At 34.7% G+C, this 21,066-nt stretch overlaps 1 protein-coding gene across 2 annotated transcripts in view; it reads left to right on the top strand.

Annotated features, from left to right (window-relative positions):
- The window catches only part of Vps13D (vacuolar protein sorting 13D), a 672,569-nt gene that overhangs the window by 295,939 nt on the left and 355,564 nt on the right, over window positions 1-21,066 (top strand). For both annotated transcript variants that reach the window (XM_073982994.1, XM_073982993.1), the window contains exon 10: window positions 390-1,212. In XM_073982994.1, the coding sequence (XP_073839095.1) occupies window positions 390-1,212 (823 nt within the window). The remainder of the gene's footprint in view (window positions 1-389; window positions 1,213-21,066) is intronic.

Raw genomic sequence — 21,066 nt, 5'->3', positions numbered from 1 at the left:
CACACTTGTTCGGAGAAAAACTTGACAATGAAAGACGTTTCAAATACGGACCCAACACAGTAACAACTATACGAGTATTTCAAAAAGCTTTAAAATTATTCACGATTTCGTGGCACCAAAAAGTAGCAAATAGTACAACAAATAGCACATCTTGGAAAACTGAGAAAGACATGAAATCTCCACAACCTTATTTTTCTGGATGACATCTTTTTTTATTCTTAAATATAATAGTATAGTAAACAAAATTGAAGGCAATAGCTGGTATGGATACATTTTAGTAATTTTTCTTTTGAAATCAAGGCCCTCATTGAATATTTTTATTATTTAATTATTATTAACGATTTATTTATTAAAAAAGCAAACCATTTGGTGATATCTTTTAATTTCAGGTCGATGGAAGTGTTACACAAAATTTGCAAGTTTCCTTATCAAAGTATCAGTACGAGCAGCTAATTGAATCATTGAATTATGCTACAAATATTCTTCTGGCAAGAGAAATACATACATCAAATGACGATACAATAATTCCTGATAAAACAGAAAACTTGAATAATCCTACAATTTCTGAAAGTTTTCAAAAGATAAGCGCACAGTTTTCCGTTCCTATTTTGAAATTGGATTTACGAAATGAGCACAAAGTGTCACTGATCCACCTTACGCTAGAAGAATTTGCCTTCAAACATATCTTAGTTTCTGGAAAACAGAAAGAACTTGAAATTTTACTTCGTTCAGTCGTCATGGAGGATTTGAAATGCCCTGTAACTTCAAAGTATAGAAAAATGGTAAATTCATCCACTGACATAAGTGAACTACAGCAAGTGTTCGGATATAAAAAGTCAAGTTCTTGTTCAGATCTAACAAAAAACAACAATTTATGTGCTTGTAAAGGGTACGGTTCTATGCCTTCAAATCTTAACAAAATGACAAATGCATCCACAATCAACACAAAGCGCAACTTCAATTCTCTAAAGAATATTGATAATATTCACATAATTACTCGAAAAGAATCAACAGAAAATTTGGTAATATATAGATCCATTACGAAACACCCATCCCACGTTGGTGATATTGACGTGGTCGCAAGTTCAATTGATTTTAATTGTCTGAATTTGATAATATCTATTGACAAGTGGTTTATGGTGTTTGATTTCTTTGGTTTAATATCCTGTCAACCAGAACGAGATGAACCATCGGTAAAATCTCAGCAAAATGGTAAGTTTCAATTTTATTATGATACAGCGACATGTTGTCTTTATTTATCCCAAATTCAACTCTTAACTATTTTGACTTTATATACTAATACTGGTAACAATTTTATTGATCACTAATGATTATTATTATTTGTATTATTATTATTTATTACATTAACCTGTAGTAAATACAAAGATAATAAGAGGGTAGCTTTGGCTGGAAAGGCCATCACCTAGCACTTTTATAATACTAATTAGAAATTAAAGACTATCTTTGATATATAATAAAATTAGAATGTGTTATGAAGTTATTTATAGCATTAATGTTGACAGAAGGCGGTGACATAAGCATTGCTAATCCAGTATTATGAGGAATGGTAACATGGGGCGCCTTCGCCACTGGGGCGGCTCCGCCAGCACCGATTTTCTCGGAAAATATAAGTGCTAGAAAAAATCCGTTAAAGGCAAAATTTTGAGTTTATGAAAGATCTATCATCTCCCAAAAGTTGGCACTTGTGTCATCGGTATGATAGCGGACGCACGTGGTTTTTGTTTTCAGGATATTGGGAAAAATAATTATGGTAGGTATTTTTTGTGATATCTTCTTTACCTTTTGCGATGTCAAAAACACATTTTATACCGTTAGAAGACAACTACTGAAGAATACAAATCCCAATAATTCGCATGAAAAAAGCAATTGCAAATGTCAAAATATTAATATTAATAAATATGTAAGGGGTGGGGCGCCTACGCCATGATAGGGACGTGGTTGGTTAATGTTAGAAATTTGTCATGTTTAATTTAACTTCTATATTCCATAGATATACCACACTATAATGTGAAGTTAAAATCAAGTTTTATCCTAAACGTATCTTGTTTTAGTTATACTATGATTTTTGTACCTAAATTCGAGGTACCTACTTCAATTAACCGCTAGAATCGGTAACTTTTTGTGAATTTTAAAATCATTTTTGATTATTCAATAGACAACATGTTCCTTTTTAGCATAATTTTGATATTTAAGGAAGAAGTATGGTGAATTACAGTTTTAGAGTCCGTTGGAGAATGTTCAATATCGATGGCGAAGCTGCCCCATGGGTGGGGAGGCTTCGCCACTTTTTAGACATTTTGCAAATTCTCAAAAATAATATTTTAAAAACAACATTATAAACATTTATATATCAAAATTTGTAGTAAAGATATGCTAATATTTGTACCAAAAATAATATTTGAAAAAACTTGAACGGTGTCGGTATGAGAACATTTTGAGATGTTAATTTGCGAAAGCGATGCATGATTGTAGCATATGTTCTATGGTGATGATGTTACCACATTCTGGCCATTTGTTGTCAGTATTTTTGTTAAGAATGTGTTGATGTGTGGCAATTGTGTGGCCCATACAAAGTCTGGAAAATATCCGTATTTTCATTTTTTCTACGTCGGTAGGATAAATAGGGTTAATTCCACTAGGATTGATGTTGCTATAATGAAAATTATTGAAGAGCATGTTGTTTTTGTTTGGATTTACATTCAAGTTCAGCTTCAATACGAGCTCTCAAATTTAAATCTAAATCACACTAGAGGTGCTGTGCAGCTGTATCAGCATGTACGTTTTCTGTAATGTCAACGTGACCAGGTATCCAATAGAGTTGTATGTCATCTTTATCTGTCAATAAGTCCTAAATTTTATTCATAGAGATACAGTTTGTTTTAGAGAAATTTAAGATTTCTTTCTGTTTTGGCAAAAGCGCTATGTTTATGGCTTCAATGATACCAGCAGTTTCAGTTGTAAAAATAAATGTAAAATCCGTAAGGGTTTTTGTAGCTAATGTGTTACCATTGGAATCAACTACGGCATGCAAGGATGTATAGTTACCCCCCGTTTTTGTAGCTCAAATTTTCCGGTTCGTTCGTGTTTGTTACACACAGAAACACATTTTGGTTTTTGTATCCAATGTTGTTTGTATGTGTGTGAAAACCAAAAGAAACTTTTGATTTCCCTCATATATTTGGTTTTCATAACAAAAAAATACAAACGAAAACGTCTGAAAAAGACGATAGCAAGAGACCAACGTTTTGAACTGAAATTTTGTTGTTTCTTACTGAAAACGCATGCATATGATGGGAAATTGATCTAGAGAAATTGTTAGATACTCATACATGTAAAAATATGCCATACGGGTTAAATATAATAATCTTTCCAAAATGTATTTAGAAATTTTTTGAAAATTGTTTTCAATATTTGCCACAAGGAACGTATTTTTCAATGAGAACAATTCAAAAAATTTTAAAAATTAACATAACGGAAACACTGATATACAAAGCTTTTCGGAATCAAACGAATGCTTTTCAATTTTTTATGAAAACCAAAATTTAAACGGATTCGTTTGAGTACGAACGGTACAAAAACTGGCTGTTAGTCTTAGAAGCTTCTGTGTAAATAAATTTCCAATCAGAATGTTGTGTGCAAAAGTGTTGGAAATGTTGTGCATATATATCGCAGGGGGTTGTACTCTTGCCAAGAAAACATCCATGTATTTTTAAAGTTGAGAACGTTGTTCATTATGGATATAAGGCCGATGGAAATTTAGGAATTCTTTTTGCTTTCAATATTTTATAAATGTCTGCGTCTATGATGGAAGATTTAGACGACAGGATTTTTGGTAACAGACTGTTGCGGACATCAGCGATTCGCTGTTCAAGAGATGGTAACCCAGATTCTATTAGTAACGTTTTTATGGGAGTCGTCCTGTAGGCATAGATACTACATCGTATGCTATCGTTGTATACAGCTTTGATTTGCTTCAGAGAGGATTTGAGACTGTTGCCGAATAAATATAAACCACAGTCAATTTTGCTTAGAACCAAGGTTTTAACTAAGTAGGTTAGGGTGTTTATATTTACAAAACTTCTGGAGGCCAGGTGTTTAGGTGAGGGAAGGGAAATCCATAGGCTTCGATAACACGGTAAAGGAATGATCAGCAGTGGGGGTGAAAAGAACAAGAAAATAAAACACAAGCAGTATCAGTTTAAGTATTAAATAATATGCTGGTTTATTGATGTATTTATTTTCTATTCAACAACAAAGATTACCTTGTAATCTGGGGTGGCGACAGAGGCCTGTTAGTTCAACAAAGATTACCAATTGTAATCTGTGGTGGCGACAGAGGCCGGTTAGTAAACGCGAAGACGTTTGGGTTAATGCGCGACAAGTTAACTCTTCAAAGGTTAATCGACCAGTGAACGCAGAGGTTCTTGCAATCGCAGAGGATTGCAGCGATCGCAGAGGATCTGAGTCGATTTATACTACTACACTTACATATTCCAATGGGAGAGAACTCAACAACCACCGCTCGTTGGCATCTGCGCTCTACGGTGTCCGCAGAGGAGATGCACGATGATGTCAATCAGCATCCGTGATCGACTGAGCTCGGGAAGTTGAGTTGGAACGTATCAAACTTATACACCAGGTATTTGATTACTTTAGATCTGAGTAACAAATCCTATTTCAGCTTATTGATATGTTGGTTCCATTGATCATTTTTTGCAAAAATAAAAGAATTGACGACTTCGTAGAGCATATTCTGGCACCTGATATATTGGTCTAAGCATTTATTTCGTTAATAATATTGGAGAACTTGGTGTTGGTAGCACTGTTGTCTTCATTGCAGCTTAGAATATAAAGGTCGTCAGCGTAGAGGCAGTGATACACTTTTAGGCACTTATTAATGATGGTGTTAATTTGGTTGAACGCGATTTGGATGCCATTATCCAACGTGAATTGGTCCGAGAGATAAATATTGATTCGGACACGAAAATAGCGCCCATGTAGAAATTATTTTACATAGTTCAATATTTTGCCACCCGCTTCCTAATATGATAAGGAGTCCAAAATAATATGCATGTCTATGCGAACAAATGCTTTTTCGAAATCAATTAATAATACTGATGAATGGTTTCTTGTCGAGATGACTTTTCTGGCTGAAAGTCTATATGAAGGAGGGCATCATCAATACAGCCTTGATTTGCTTTATAAGCTTCTTGGTTCGCGGCAATTAGATCTCGAATACCAAGGAAACATGATAGACGATTAGAAATAATACGTTCTAATAGTTTGGAAATGCAGGGTAAAAGGAAATTGGTCGGTACGAAGAAAAATCGGTCTTAGTTTTGTGCGGCTCGGGTATTGGATTACCAGTAGTGAGGAATTATTCCGGTATCGATCGCTGAGTTATATAGGGATTAGGAGTCCAAAATAATATGCACACTGTTTGTGCCAAACAACATTAAAAGCACTAACCCAGAAATCATGCAAAAATTCCCAATTTCTTAAACAGCTATTTTAAGATTAATATTGGCGTCCTTTTTTCTGTAAAAAATTGACATAATTTTATCTGTAAAAAACTTCCTTGACAGCTTCCGCTCAATTTACAAAACCTCATTCTTGTTCAACATCAACTGTCGTACTGGTAAGATCTATGATCTCCAAATAAATCCAAACTTTCTCAATCCATCCTGAAACCACATATTTTTGTTTTTATTTCTTCCCACTTTATTCGCAATTGGATACATCCATTCCAATTTCTTTTGGAGTTGCAAAGACAAAGTTCTTACTTTGTTTACTTGCATAGTGCTCGTTGTGTTCTATCTCAACATCAGTTCAAACACCGTCCAACACCCCCGACATCATCTACATTTTATGGTCCAGTTCGTGCCGGATTGCCATTGTCGGAGAATACACTGAGATTTCATTTCCATATCGTTCTAATTTGTGGAATCCAGGAGAGAACTGGTTAGTTTGCATTGTTTCCTTATATGCCCAGTTATTCCTTGAACATACATTGAGATGTGCAAAAATGTAAAATTATAGTGCCGCTATAATAAGAAGGAAAAAACAAAAATAGACAATATTTAATGTCAAATGTCATGAAAAAAAGTGTAAAGTTTGAAGGGATCGTTTGCAAAAATATTTCCCTCTGTCTCTGAAAGGAAAATAACAAAATTAAGACGTGCATACCGTAATTGTTGCTGAGGAGACATCGACGAAATTAAAAAATTCAGAAAGAGAACCGATTGCTAAAGATTTACAAGGAGATTTGTGGTGAGTCCATCAACATTAGTATGTGTCTATCCCAAAAAACATAATAGTCCATGTGTTTATTCGTCTCGAAGCGACCAAATTGCCTTAGAATTTAAAACCAATATTTTAATTCAAAAGTCTATGTGAAAGTTGTAAATTACCATTTAATGTACCAACAATCTGAATATGATAATTATCAAAAACCGCACTATAATATGTTATTTTGGAGTAACACCAATAATAAACATCTAATGTGAACCAAAAATCCACAAATAACTACCGAATGTAGTGTACATTTGCCCAAAAATGCAACAAGTAAATTTGAACAATACGAATATTCCAGAAAAAATTACAAAATTCGATAAAAAGAATGGCTAAAATATGTTCAGCACAAAAAAAGTGCAATTGACCGATTGTAGGGCGTATGCAATATTAATTTTATACAAATAACCACCGAATGTAGTATATTTGTGTTTAAAAATGCAACGAAAATTTCAACCTATATTGAAATTCCAAAATATATACCAATCGCAATAAACACTTTTAAATAACGCCCTACACAATAAAAGGTCCAATTGACCGGATGTATGGTGCACGCAATTCCAAAGTGTCCAAAAATATTATTAAAATGTTCACTGACACCGATTTATTATATTTACCATAAAATATAATAATATGTGTCACAGTACTAATTTACTGACCGGGTACTGTGTAATAATACACTGTGCAATAAAAACGGACACGACAGAAAGAGGAATGCCCAAAAATGCAATATTTATGCGTACATGCGTGTGTGTATATCTTTGCATGCAAGCCACTTACTGACCGACTGGACGGTACGACAAAGCGACGATGCTGGAGTATGTATCGTATGTAGCTATACGAACGTGTGTTTATCAAAGCAGAAGCAGTGTAAATATGTAGGCAGTGTATTTATGAATATATGTTTGTATATTTACAGTGCTTAAGATAACGAAAATGAAGTAAATGCAAATTAGGAATTTTATAGGGAATATTTTCTACACTTTTTTGCAACAACAATAAGACGCGGGTAAATGACAATTAGAAAATAAACGAAAAATAATGTGAAATATTTATTAATTTTGTTTTGATTTTATTATTCCCGTATGTCTGTCCACGATTTGGACTTTGACCGATTGACAAAAAAGAGGGAATCTATGACATTGTAAAACGAGATGGCCACAAACAAACGAACACTTGTTTTAAGTTATTTCAATGCTCACTTTGCCCTATACGTACCAATAAAATAGTGATATCCAAGGGGGTAGTGGACTGTATTTCAGTAGGATGATTGCTTCCAATTCCAATCTGGCTCGAATTGACCAAATGTTTATTCGGCTCGAAGCGACCAAATGTTTAGTCCGCACTATAGGGACTTGGGGGGAACAAGTGTTGCAAAGACTCCCCAGTGGAGCCAGTACGCCCAATGCGTACGAGTGGCCGTCGATATAAAAAGAAATAGAAAATAAAACACGATAGTTTTAAAAAAAGGTTTGGTTCAACTGCCTGTGTTTATTTATGGTAACAAATATTACCTTCCGATTAATGTATGTACAACGATATGTACGCGATGCTTACAATAAAGCGCGGAGATGTGCTTGCAAGTCAAGCTGTCGATCGATTCTTCTTTTTTATTTGTTTATTAGTTGACATCTGCATGGATGCTTAAAGAGGGCGGTTGTCATTGAATATTCGTTGAAATCTCTCATACTATTACAGGGGTGTAATAAATGGGAATGAGGAGATTTCAAAGAATATGCCTATGCGATTCATAGGGCCAAATAAAACAATGTGACCAATTCTAACATAAACACCATGTGAGAAATAAATTGACGTTGATGCGACATTCACAAAACATAATCACAAATAAATGAGAGACTATACAATTGGATTGAAAAACATAACATCCTTAATGAATACCAAGCTGGTTTTCGAAGGAATTATTCCACAATTGATAATATATACAACTTAGCGTCGATTGTCAACCTCAAATTATCAGAAAAGAAAAAGGTATACTCTTTTTTCATCGACTTTAAGGCGGCATTTGATAATATATCAAGGCAAGCTCTGATTTATAAATTATTCCAAATGGGAATTTCATATAAAATCGTAACGCTGATAGAAAGAATATACAGTAACACTCAATCGGCAGTATGGAACGGGAAAGAGCTTTCAGAATTCTTTGAAACTACGAAAGGTGTAAAACAAGGTTGTCTCCTTTCTCCGTTATTGTTCGCCCTTTATGTTAATGATCTCCATGAGCACGTTGAAGGTGGACTGTTTGTGGACAATATTAACATCAGACTCCTTTTATATGCTGATGATATTGTTCTTCTGGCTGATGATGTTAAAATACTTCAAAAAATGATACATAAAGTTGAAACATACTGCAAAATATGGAGCTTGGAAGTTAATTTGTCCAAATCAGAGATAATGGCTTTTAGAAATGGAGGAAAACTAAGCAAACACGAAAAATGGTTCTATGATGGCAAAGAAATTAAAATAACAAACGAATTCAAATATTTAGGCGTTACATTCACCCCGAAAATGAAATTTCTGAAGCATGTTCAATATAGGAATAATGAGGCAAAAAACGCAATAAACTCAACATGGAAACAATTAATTGGTAGACCAGATATAAGTATGAACACAAAATGGAAATTATTTTTAGCAGTTTGTAGATCCATACAGACATATGCGGCCCAGGTATGGGGTTTTGCCTATTTCGAAGAAGTAAATGCAGTATTGAGATTCTTCTGAAAGTTCCCAGTTTCACACCAAATCATGTATTGATGTTGGAAACAGAAGTGGAAGATACGCAAATATATACCCTGGAGCTACATCTTAACTATGTAGGTAAAACACCTTTTCAATACTCACAAAACAGGCTTCCACAGCAGTTCACTCAACTCATACATCGTAAAAACATATTCTGGGCAAACGAAATAGAATCATTGTCTAAAAAATTTAATCTGGATTGGTCACAGGCAATGATTTCCGCAAATGATTGGACGATTTTCTGCCAGGATATTGTAAAGAACATAAAGCAAGAAATTTATGAAAAAAGGATTTGGAAAAAAGAAAATAGTCATAACCAACGAATTTATAGACATCTAAACCCAAACAGAGGCAAATTTTACTTAAATGAAAGGTACTCTCACGAGAAAATTACATGGATCTTCAAAGCGCGTAGTGGAATGATCCCTTTGGAGTATAACAAGTTCGGCTCTGGAGACGTAAACAGAAACAAACTTTGTAATACGCAGGAGATAGAAACAATGGAGCATTTTCTAGGAACTTGCCCGATATTTCGAGAATTTAGAATCGCGACATTCCAAAAGCCAATACTTAATGAAGTCGAAATTATCAGAATACTTAACGGAGAAGATGAAAACGACTGGGATAATTTATCAAATTATATTGAAGTCAGCTTCAAATACCGGAAACTACTTTTAAATGAATTCAACTAAATATATTATATTTCTTGTTGTGTATTTATTTCAGCTAAAGTCCATACTTTGTTTCTTCAAATTTTGAAGCAACAAAGTATGGACTTTAGCTGAAATAAATACACAACAAGTATTATTTTGCAGTCCAACAATACAAAGCCAACAACTATATTATATTTCATAAACTAAATATTCACACTAAATTATGCGACAGACGTATTTATTAACATTGTCGCAATTTTATTACAACTTCTCAAATCTTATGAATGTAAATTAATTGTATTATGAAAATATTTACTAAATAAAGAAGTTTATACTACTACTACTAGTACTAATCACAAATTACCACGTGAACCAGATCTGAATTCGCCCAACGTTAAAGACGATGTATGTAATTTTTTGTTTCGGCGAATTGTCTAACAACAATGTAGTGACATCTGTTAAAAGTATGTTATGTTAAATTCATGCTTTGAAACTTTTATATGAACACATACCTTCCCCATAGTGATGACACTTTGCACTTTATGTGCTCTTTCTCTTTCGTCATACAATAAAATAATTGTGATTATTTACCACTTGTTCCACCACTTATAATCGTGCTCTTACATTCCACATAGTCGACACTCTCTTCGGTTTGATCGAACATCAATTCAATTATTGCGCTTGATCTATTCCAGACATGACCAAAAAGAGAACGGAGAAAATTCAAAATATTGGCAACTTATAACAGTGTGTTAGTAAGTTTGTATTCACGCAAGCTATAAAACAATAACAAATCAAAACATTTGTTCTCTTTTGTACGCTCTTTCTGTGCATTCGGGTCGTGTGTGTGTAAATTACCGAAAATCATCGGCACCGCCGTGTCAAAGAAGAACACATTTGATCTATTCATTTGTATTCACATCCATTCTCATTTGGTTTGTTTTTTTTTCATGCCTTCCAAGAGAAATATTCTTCCCAACAGAAAGTGTTACATTGGAAGTAACAACTGGTAAAGGTTAATGACCGTGATTTCCAATATCAAAACAAAACATCTGATATCTATCTCAAAAAATATCTGAAAGCGTAATGCTAATTCTATGTTTGGGTTGTTTCGCTGCTTGTTTTTATTTCGCTATTTGGATATAGTTCTTTTATAAGATTGCTACCGATCAAACATTTTTGTTCAACAGAAAAGTTACAACAATTGTTTGCCCTAGAGCAAACTTAAAACTACCACCAACTACAAATTATTATTACCGTTTGCCCATTGCATCCCACCAATTTAACACATATTTTTAATACAGTTCCGCTGAAGTTACTTAAATTTCACTGTTGACTAAATGTAAAAACATCATACTTATCACCATAATATTTTCGAAACAATTAACTACACTGAAACAGTGATTTTAACTAAGCAACATATATAACCATATCATCTTACATTCTTTGGAAACACGGTAAGTTGTCTTAACCAAACTATAGCTGCACTCTATATTATACTCTCATATTACTCTCATACGTGAGATTGCATTATATCCTTCTCTATACCATTTTAAATCTTTGGATATCATATATTCTATCGCCCTGTTTGCGCTCACTCCCGCTTCAACATTCTCTTAGAGTTTTCCATAACTAATCCTCATAATGTCCTTGAACCAATTCATCAGATTGGCCGATAGGTTGGTAGAGTTCGATGCCAATCTCACTGACAAACAGACTCCTTTGTCTTCAACATTTCATGTAGAAACTCATCAAGAGGAACTTAAAACCATTTGGAATGAGTTTAAAGTAGTCTATAGTCAGTGCCTCTCAGATATTGAAAAGGAAAATGCGGAAAAAGAGGAAGAAGATAAGGACCAGGAGGAGGATGCTGAAGATAATGTCCTTCCTACGGCGAAAAGCAAATTTCAAAGTGCATATGCTACGTACTGTCATAGCAGCGCACAACTTAAGGAATTATTGAATAGTCTAACCATTTCTAAAACCATCCCTATTCCGGAACCCTGTCCGAGTCCATCCATTGAGCCACAGCATGGCTTCAAACTTCCCCCCTGCGAGATTCCTTTATTTAGCGGAGAATATTCGTCGTGGCCCACGTTCATATTTATAAAGAATACAAGGCTCAGCTCCGTGGAAATAGTGTGTAAAGTTCCCTTAACAAACGAAAATTTTGATCTGGCTTGGGAAAACTTATGTTCTCGTTACGAGAACAAGCGAGTGTTGGTGAATATTCAACTAAAAGCCTTGTTCAGCCTTCCTAACCTAACCCATGAAAACGGGAGCTCCATTAAAAAACTCCAACGAGACATTAATAACTGTATCTCCATTCTAAAATTATATAAAATTGATGTGGATAGTTGGGGTCCACTATTTGTATTCATATGCTCTAATCGTCTCCCTGAGTCTACACCGACTTTATGGGAACACACGTTGTCCAAAAATCTGAAATCCCACCATGGTCCAGCTTAGATTATTTTCTTACCAATCGTTACAGAACGCTAGAATCTGTCTCTGAAATTAGGAAGAAAGATTCTAATTCAAGTAATTCCACCCAAAATATGTCATCCAAAGGGAGATCAGACACACATTCCAAACACGTTCGCACGTTTCAAAATAATGTTTCCGAAGACCCATGCAAATTGTGTTCCTCTGGAGTTCACATCATAAGAAAATGCCCATCGTTTTTAAAAATGACTCCCAGTCAAAGGTGCAATGAAATTAAGAAGAATAGTCTCTGCTTGAATTGCTTCTCAAGGGTACACACTTTAAAACATTGTACAAGTAAAATTTCGTGTCCCAAACGTAGCAAACGTCACAACACTTTACTTCATCAAGAAGTAGTGTTGCCATCTACAACCAATATGTCCAAAAACAAAACCATTCAAAATAAAGCTCACATTCGCGTATTAGAATTCAGTTCCCGTACAGTCCACTGATTCTAAAATTCAGAGTTGTTTCTCTACAAACTCCGTGGGAATTTTACTTGGTACAGCTCACGTCCATGATACACATAATGGTATTGATTACGTGGCTTGCTTTAGTGGTTCCGTATTTAGCAAGCAATCTGCCATCCAGAACTATTTACCCTGTGTCTTTTACAAATGTTCCCGATTTTGCCTTGGCCGGTCCCCATTTCTACGAAAGTTCTAAAATCGATATACTTCTCGGCGCGGATTCACTTCCTTTTATTATGCTTCCTGGAATCAAAATAGTCATCTGCGGTTCGCTTATGGCACAAGAAACGGTATTCGGTTGGGTTCTTTCTGGTCCTCCACTTCCGTCTGCCCCCAAAACGACCACAATTATATCCAATTTCTGTGAAATCTCCTTAGACAAGGCGATTTCGCGCTTTTGGGAGGTGGAGGACCACCATCGGAAAACTTGCATGTCTCCATCGGAACAATATTGCGAAAACTTATTCGCCTCCACAACAAAAAAAGACGTAGATGGAAGATACGAAGTTCATCTACCATTTAAACAAATTTTTCCTCAGGATGTGAACATTGGGACATACGGAAACAGTGCTATGGCTCAATTCTTCCGGAATGAAGCTCGGCTCCTTCGAACACCGCAATTTAAAAAAAAATGCGATGAGGTCCTTAATGAGTATATCACTCTTGGCCATATGTCAGAGGTGAGATATGATAAATCTGTTCGAAATTACTACTTACCGCATCATGCGGTAGTAAGGCACGAGAGCACAACCACCAAAGTGCGAGTTGTGTTCAACGCATCCTCAGCTTCTTCCAATGGGTTAAGCCTGAATGATGTCCTATGTACAGGTCCAGTCCTACAACAGAATCTGTTAGTTCTAATCCCCAACTGGAGATTCTATAGGTATGTCTTTAACGCGGACATTACAAAAATGTATCGCCAATTCTGGTAAACCAAAGACAGACATCATTTCAACGAATCCTTTTCCGTCAAAGTCCAAAAGATCGTGTGAAAGATTATGAACTGAAAACAGTTACTTTTGGCGTAAACTGCGCCCCGTTCCTGGCTATACGCACACTACTAGTGAGATACTCCAGTACTCGATGTACGTCGACGACATCTTAGCTGGAGCTCATACTATAACTGAAGCAAATGATTCCAAATGCCAAGTAATCCGTGCCTTGACTTCTGCCGGCTTCTCTCTCCGCAAGTGGACTTCAAACTCAAAGGAAATCCTCTCAGATTTTCCACCAGATCATCTTCTTTTCGAAGACTTCCTGGAGTTTGATGATCACAGTTCTGCCAAAACTCTAGGCATTCGTTAACATCTTCGATGAGTAAAACCCCCATATTTCGTTGACGACTGTTCCACAGACCCTGTCCTGCTATTAGTCATTCATGACCCAAATAAAGACTATTTCATTTATATTGTCGTGTGTCAATATTAATAATGAGCTCTGGTCGTCATAAAATTGGGGAAGAGTTCTTTGTTTCAATACAAAGAACTAAGAGAACTGATGAGTCCAAGTGGCGTTGGACGAAACTAGTATTCAAATTAAATCAATTTTAATTACATCCCACTTTAAAAAAAAACTTGTTGTTTTAAAAAATTAAAAACAACAAAACCCGAGATAAAGCTGAATTATTTTACAACAATAAAATAATACATATTTCAACAAAACTGCCAAAAGTGAATCTAAAAATTAATAATACTTAGCTCCCATATGTTCTGCAAGCCATCATTATATTCCTGCGTTACCTCGCTGCACTTCTCACTTCAGCCGACTGAGGGGGTGAATTCTTTTTATTTATGAATTCTGCAAAAAGAAAATAACATCAACGATTTTTGTAAATATCAACTAATATATTCTAAAATCTTACCACCGAGCGTCATATTGGGATTTTAAATTTTTTTAATTGACTTTACCTAAATACGCGATTTTAAAGATAAATTACAATTATTTTTATGCAATATAATCTACTTATTTTAACTTACCCTTTTCTAGTTATTTCACATTTTATAAACAATAACTTAAACAGTTGTTAATTCGAGACGCGGCTTAGGATTTTTATAAGATTTCATTTATTGCAAAAAGTACCCAGCAAAATTTGACGGAAGGGGTTCTTTGCGATGACGTGATTTCATGTCATCTTTTGCATTGGTTCAAAGGAAGTCGTGGAAGATCCGATCTTTTCATTAGGATTTGAACCAATGCAAAGGAAGTCGTGAAAGATTCGATCTTTTCATCAGCATTTGTACCCATTCCATCGATCCAATAGAGATGATGTTTGTGTTTTTATTTACACACCTGTTTATTTTCATTTTGGTATGTTCCAGTACTGCAAAAATCTACTAGTTTTTACTATTTTTTCCGATAACATAAAGGAAAAATTGTTATCGTAGTAAAAATAAGTAGATTCTTGCAGTTTCTGGAACAGACCAAAGTTGTTAGAACTGTCGTCGTGATGTTGTCTTACATTTCCTGCATATCCAACAACTAAAACTTCTAAACAATTGGTATTATATGAAGTCCCAACCATCGAGCTAAAAATAGAATCGGACTGCACACATTGCTATTTTAAAAGTTCCCTTGTCTGTTCTAAATCTGACATAGAATGAAATCAATCAAATCTCGCTTCTTGGAATTTGAAAAAAAAGTCCGAAACGAAAAGCAACAAGATTCTGAAAATAAAGAAGAAACTACTTTTGGAAAGAAACAATTAAAAATAAATTAATTAAGCATAAATGGTATTTTCCATAAAAAGTCTCTCCTCCCCGTTCGTTACATTTTGTTCTTAGAGATCCCTAAAGCAAGCCGGGTTGTAGATCCCTACATATTTCCGTCACTAAACAAAAGAGTATAAATTACCAAAATGTTGTTATAAAATAACAAAATTATAAAATAAAAGTAATTTACGAAATAAAAATACTTAAAGGAGTGTATTTGGAGTCCATGTCGAAATCTGAACTGGTGATGGGAAGATAATTGAAAAAACCTTTTGTAAGATGAAAGAATATCAGTTGCGGAGAACGGAGGAAGTAATCTTTTGCGTTGCAGCGGTGGTGATTACATTGCAATTTTGGATGTAAACTTTTGAAAAACTAAACTGATAAATTAATTGTAGTTATTTCATGAATTCGTTTGAATTAATAAAGAGTTTTGTTTTTCATGAAAACCATATTTCAATACAGCATTTCCATTTTCCAAACAATACATGAAAATTTCATGCCAAGGGGTTGGTGAAAATGACATGCCAAAGCATTGGTTAAAATGACATGTCAAAGCATGGGTGAAAATGACGTGTCAAAGCATTGGTGAAAATTACATGTCAAATCATTGGTGGAAATGACATGCCAAAGCATGGGTGAAAATGACGTGTCAACGCATTGGTTAAAATGACATGCTTAGGATCCAGAAAAGAACGTCATCTTTTGGTGTCCACCCTCATATAAAATTCATCGATGAAGATGCTAAAAAGATGACAGGCTAGATCACTTGCACCCATGATTGAATGTCATCTTTGGCATCGAACATTTTGCTGGGTAATTGTATATTTGCACAAAAATGTGCACAATTATTTCAAAGCACGCTTTTTAAATTTTTTTTTGGGGTTTGTTACCAAGACACAATGCAAGATATGGTCATGCATCTTGTCGTACATGACAATTTAGAAAATTTCGCCAACGTATCGTCGACGAAAATGTCATCGAAGAGTCGATTTTTTACTGGGAAGTTGCGCCCCTCAAAGCGTTATCTATCCCGAGACTAGAACTATGTGCCTAAACTGTCGACACTATTATTCCAAAACTTCGTTTTCAACATGTTCAATATTCTTCTGGACAGACTCTACCATAGTTTTGTCCTGGCTCTCAAAACCTCCATGTTGTGGAACACCAATAGAATATCAAAGATTGTAAGTAGAGTATAGGGAGGGATTCAGAACCAATTAAAAATGCCAAATTACATGTCGTGTAGTAATTAAAAGTATCAAATTACATACCTTAAGTAAACAAATGGGGTAAAAAGGGGACTCATTTATAAAGTAAACAAACAGCATAGCGTGGTGGTGTGACCGTGGGAACTTCTTGGAATTCCGTCTGTCCGTAAGCATGTCAATTCATGTTCATAATCAACGTGGGTGATCCCGTTTGTCCGTCCGTCCGTCTGTCCGCAAGCATGTTCAATCAAGTCCATGATCAGCGTGGGAGGTCTCGTTTGTCCGTCCGTCTGTTCATTGATCTAATAATGAAGCAATGACCATTGTTGATGCATTGTGTTTATATGTATGTTTGTGTTTATTTGTATGTTTGCATTGGATCAGCAGCCACGATAGCTTTATTATATGTTTGTGTGTATGTCGTTTGGTTCTTTTGCATTGCATTGGACCAGCAGCAACGATCGCTTTATTGTATGTTTGTGTGTATGTCGTTTGGTTCTTTTCCTTTCCTTTAAATCAGCAGGCGTAATTGTCGCCTTTTGCTTTCGATAAAGGCGACAAGTGCCTGAGGGTATCTGCTGTGTTTGAATATGACTTCGATCGATCTTCTCGATTTGTTTATTATTATTGTTATTATTCGATGAAGGCGATAAAGACTTAAATATTGAATTGAAGAGTGGATTGAATTTTTGGCTACTTTAAATTGATCTATGGGTGCCACCGTGGTGCAATGGTATGCACACCCGCCTTGCACGCTGAAGGTCGTGGGTTTGATTCCCCGGCCAGTCAATATCAAACACTTTTCAACCGTGGCAAAATACCCCTCAGTAATGAGGGCGACATTTTCTGAGTATTTCAGCCTTGTACAACTTCTCTACAAGTGGTGTCTTAGCCACGCCGTTCGTACTCGGCGATAAACAGTGGGTCCCATATCATTGAGCTAATATGAATCGGGGTGCACTCATTGATATGAGAGAAGTCTCCCCTGTCCCGCCTGGGATGTTTGTGGAACAATTATTATTATAAATTGATCTTGTCAATGGATTTGGATATGAATGCAAATATGATTAGGAGTAGTAAGTGGAAAGGGGAATAGCTGCGAAAAAATCAATGTGTACAAATACCAAATCGATGAACTTGTTGAGGCATTGCGTTTGAATGTATGCCATTCAGTTTCGTTTAAACTAAAAGGAGGAATCATTGAACTTTCATCCAGTACTACACAATATCGGATTTGTTTTGATTAAATGTTATGAAGCTGGGATATTGGACCACACAACGTCTGATTCTTTGAACAATGTATGTATGTATATATTTTGTCGTCTTGAACTTGAAAATGGTAGATATTGAAAAACATATGCAGCCTTTGAAGAAGGGTTTACTCTATGAAAGGGCTATATACATTGAACAATATACGAAGTTATTAAACATATTTTCATTTATATTTGAAACAAAAGGAGGAAGCATTGTTCTGCGACCATTCGATTGAAGCAATGATCATTGTTGAGGTATTATTATGTATGACCATAAACTTTATGTTGTTATATGTTTAAATTAAACAAAACATTAAACAAAAAAAGGAATCATTGAACTTTCATTCAGTATTACTTAATATTCCATTTGTCATGATTAAATGTTAAATATGGATTATTGGGCTTTTTTAAGACATCGAATATAGACAAAAGTATGCTTGAACATGACCTTGAAATAATTATGAAAATATGGTTTTGATGTTCTGCTTTTTTGTCACAACATTTCACAACCTTTTCCCTTGCTGATAAATATAAAATACGAATACGAAGAAAAATCTTACTCTTCATTACCATTTAAGATCTATAAATGCACACCTATATTGTAATAATTTTATTAGTCAGGAACATACTTTCAAACTGTTACAATATGGATTCTCAATATATCCTTCCTGAAATCTTTAAGGAAAGCACATTAAGGGAGTCGAAGGATATCGAAGCAGACAAATATTTGTTAAGAATAGCGGACGAAATTCAGGCGGAATTCTATATAACACATGGTTTGAAAACGGACAGAAACAGAATCCTTAAGCTTTTAAAAAGGATGGAGAAAATCACAAATGTCAATAATATTTTTTTTATTTATTCTTTTTATTTGCAATCTATTTACAAGAAACATTCAGCAAATTTAATAATTACTACAATATAACAGAATTGTTAAACCCCAATGGATTTAACAATAAGTACATATTACAATTTTAATTTCAGATTACATATTTTATGAAACTCATTAAAAAAATGGGAGGTCTAAAACATGTCTTCGTTTTAGTCTTCTAATTTCATCTGTGTCATCTAATAGATTAATTGCTGACACATTCGAATTGTTACTTAATCTGTTAAGATACGTAGTTCTAATTTTTTTTAATTTCATCTGTAATTTTATTTATGTTTAAATCTCTATGAATCGCGTTATTATTTAGAAACCAAGGAGCACCCGTAATCAATCTAAGCGTCTTTGATTGATATCGTTGAAGTATCTCAATATTAGAATTGCTGGCTGTTCCCCATAGTTGTACTCCATATGTCCAAATAGGCTTAAGAATGGTCTTATACAGTAATAATTTGTTATTCAGGTTCAGTTTTGATTTTGGACAAAGAAGCCAGAACATTCTTTAAGACTTCAGATCTAGTTGCTGTCTCTTATATGTTATATGATTTTTACAGTTAAGTTTTCTATCAAGGTGCAGACCGAGATATTTAACACAATCTGCAGAAGGAATTGTAAGTCCATTCAATTTTGGAGAAGGACAGTTTCCTTTCCTTAAGGAAAATGTAACATGCACAGATTTTTCAGTATTGACTCCAATATTCCAGTTATTAAACCATTTCTCGATATCATTCAGATGTGTCTGGAGTAAGTCAGTAGCTGAAGAAGGATCATCGTTTATAGCACGAACGGCAGTATCATCTGCATAAGTAGCAATCATAGTCTCATTTCTTACGGGCATATCTGCTGTATAAAGCGTATATAAAACAGGACCTAAAACACTACCTTGTGGCACACCAGCTTTAAGGACGCCAAAGTTAGACTCTTCATCATTGATGTGCACATTAAATGTTCTTCCATTCAGATATGAATTTAATAATAAATTAAAAGGAGCAGGTAATAACATTTTTAGTTTATATAACAAGCCTTGATGCCAAACCCTATCAAACGCCTGTTTGACATCCAGAAAGGCTGCAGAACAGAACTGTTTACATTCCAAACAATCTCTTATAACCTTCACCAGTCTATGACACTGCTCAGGTGTTCCGTGATTTTCTCTGAATCCATACTGATGATCTGGCATAACATTTATATTATTTAAAATCGGAAAAAGTCGCTTTTGATACAATTTTTCGAAAAGTTTAGAAGATATGGACAATAAACTTATAGGCCTATACGATGATAACAGGTTTTCAGGTTTTCCAGGTTTTGGTATCATAATTATTTTAGCACATTTCCATTGCACTGGAAAATGGGACAGCCTCATAATAGAATTATAAATTGTTGTTAGGAACACCAAACCCTTCTTTGGAAGCAATCTTATGACTTTGTGATCAACTACGTCTGACCCTGGTGTTTTTTCTTTAGATTTTTAATTTCCTTACAAACTTCACTAAACGTAAAATGTTTAATAGGGCGGCTCATTTGGCATGGAACATCCAAAAAATCGGAAATTAATTTATTTTGTTGGGGACTACATAAATCAAAAGGTGTAAAGGATTTCTCCAAGTGGTATTTAAACGCCTCAGCTTTGTCCTTGCTTGATCTACACCAATTTCCATTTGAATGTTTTATAGGCACATTTCTCTTTTGAGGTCTCTTAAGATATTTTGTTGCTCTCCATAAACTGTGCTCGTTACTTTCATCTGGGCTTAAATTACTTAAGAAGCTTCCAATTGATTGGTTTTTGTAGTCACTTAGAAGGGTTTTAATCCGATTTGAAGCTCTGTTTAAATTTGTTTTGTCCATTGGGTGTCTCGAATTTTGCCAAATTCTGCGCAATCGTCTCTTTTCTCTTATCATTGATCGTATTTCAGCCGTAACATAAAAGTTTGTGGAATTTAGATCAGTTTTATCGGAAGTATATAGATTTGTAGCATTGTGTATGACTTGTGTTAATCGGATTTAATCGGGATATTTAAATTTAGGTGTTGTTCAATGTGATGTTGTACCATAGGTATGTTGGTTCTTGATGTAATTAATGTTTTATGTTTATGTTTATGAACATTTCTTGTACTAAAGTTAAGAATAATTGGACTGTGATCTGAGTCTAAGTCATAACATGCGTTTATACTTAGCATTGACTGGCATATTCCTGAGTAGATGAAAAAATCTATTAGATCGGGAATTTTATTTGGGTCTGCAGGCCTATATGTAGGACTACCAGTTGACAAAACTTCGTAATGGTTTAAAGCGATGCATTTATACAGTTCTCTTCCTTTGGGGTTTGATAGCC

This window comes from Musca autumnalis, unplaced genomic scaffold (genome assembly GCF_047663935.1).
Source record: "Musca autumnalis isolate F117 unplaced genomic scaffold, ASM4766393v1 scaffold_4, whole genome shotgun sequence".
Taxonomy (NCBI): Eukaryota; Metazoa; Arthropoda; class Insecta; order Diptera; family Muscidae; genus Musca; species Musca autumnalis.
The sequence above is the reverse complement of the archived record's forward strand: the minus strand, read 5'-3'. Positions and strand labels throughout refer to the sequence as shown.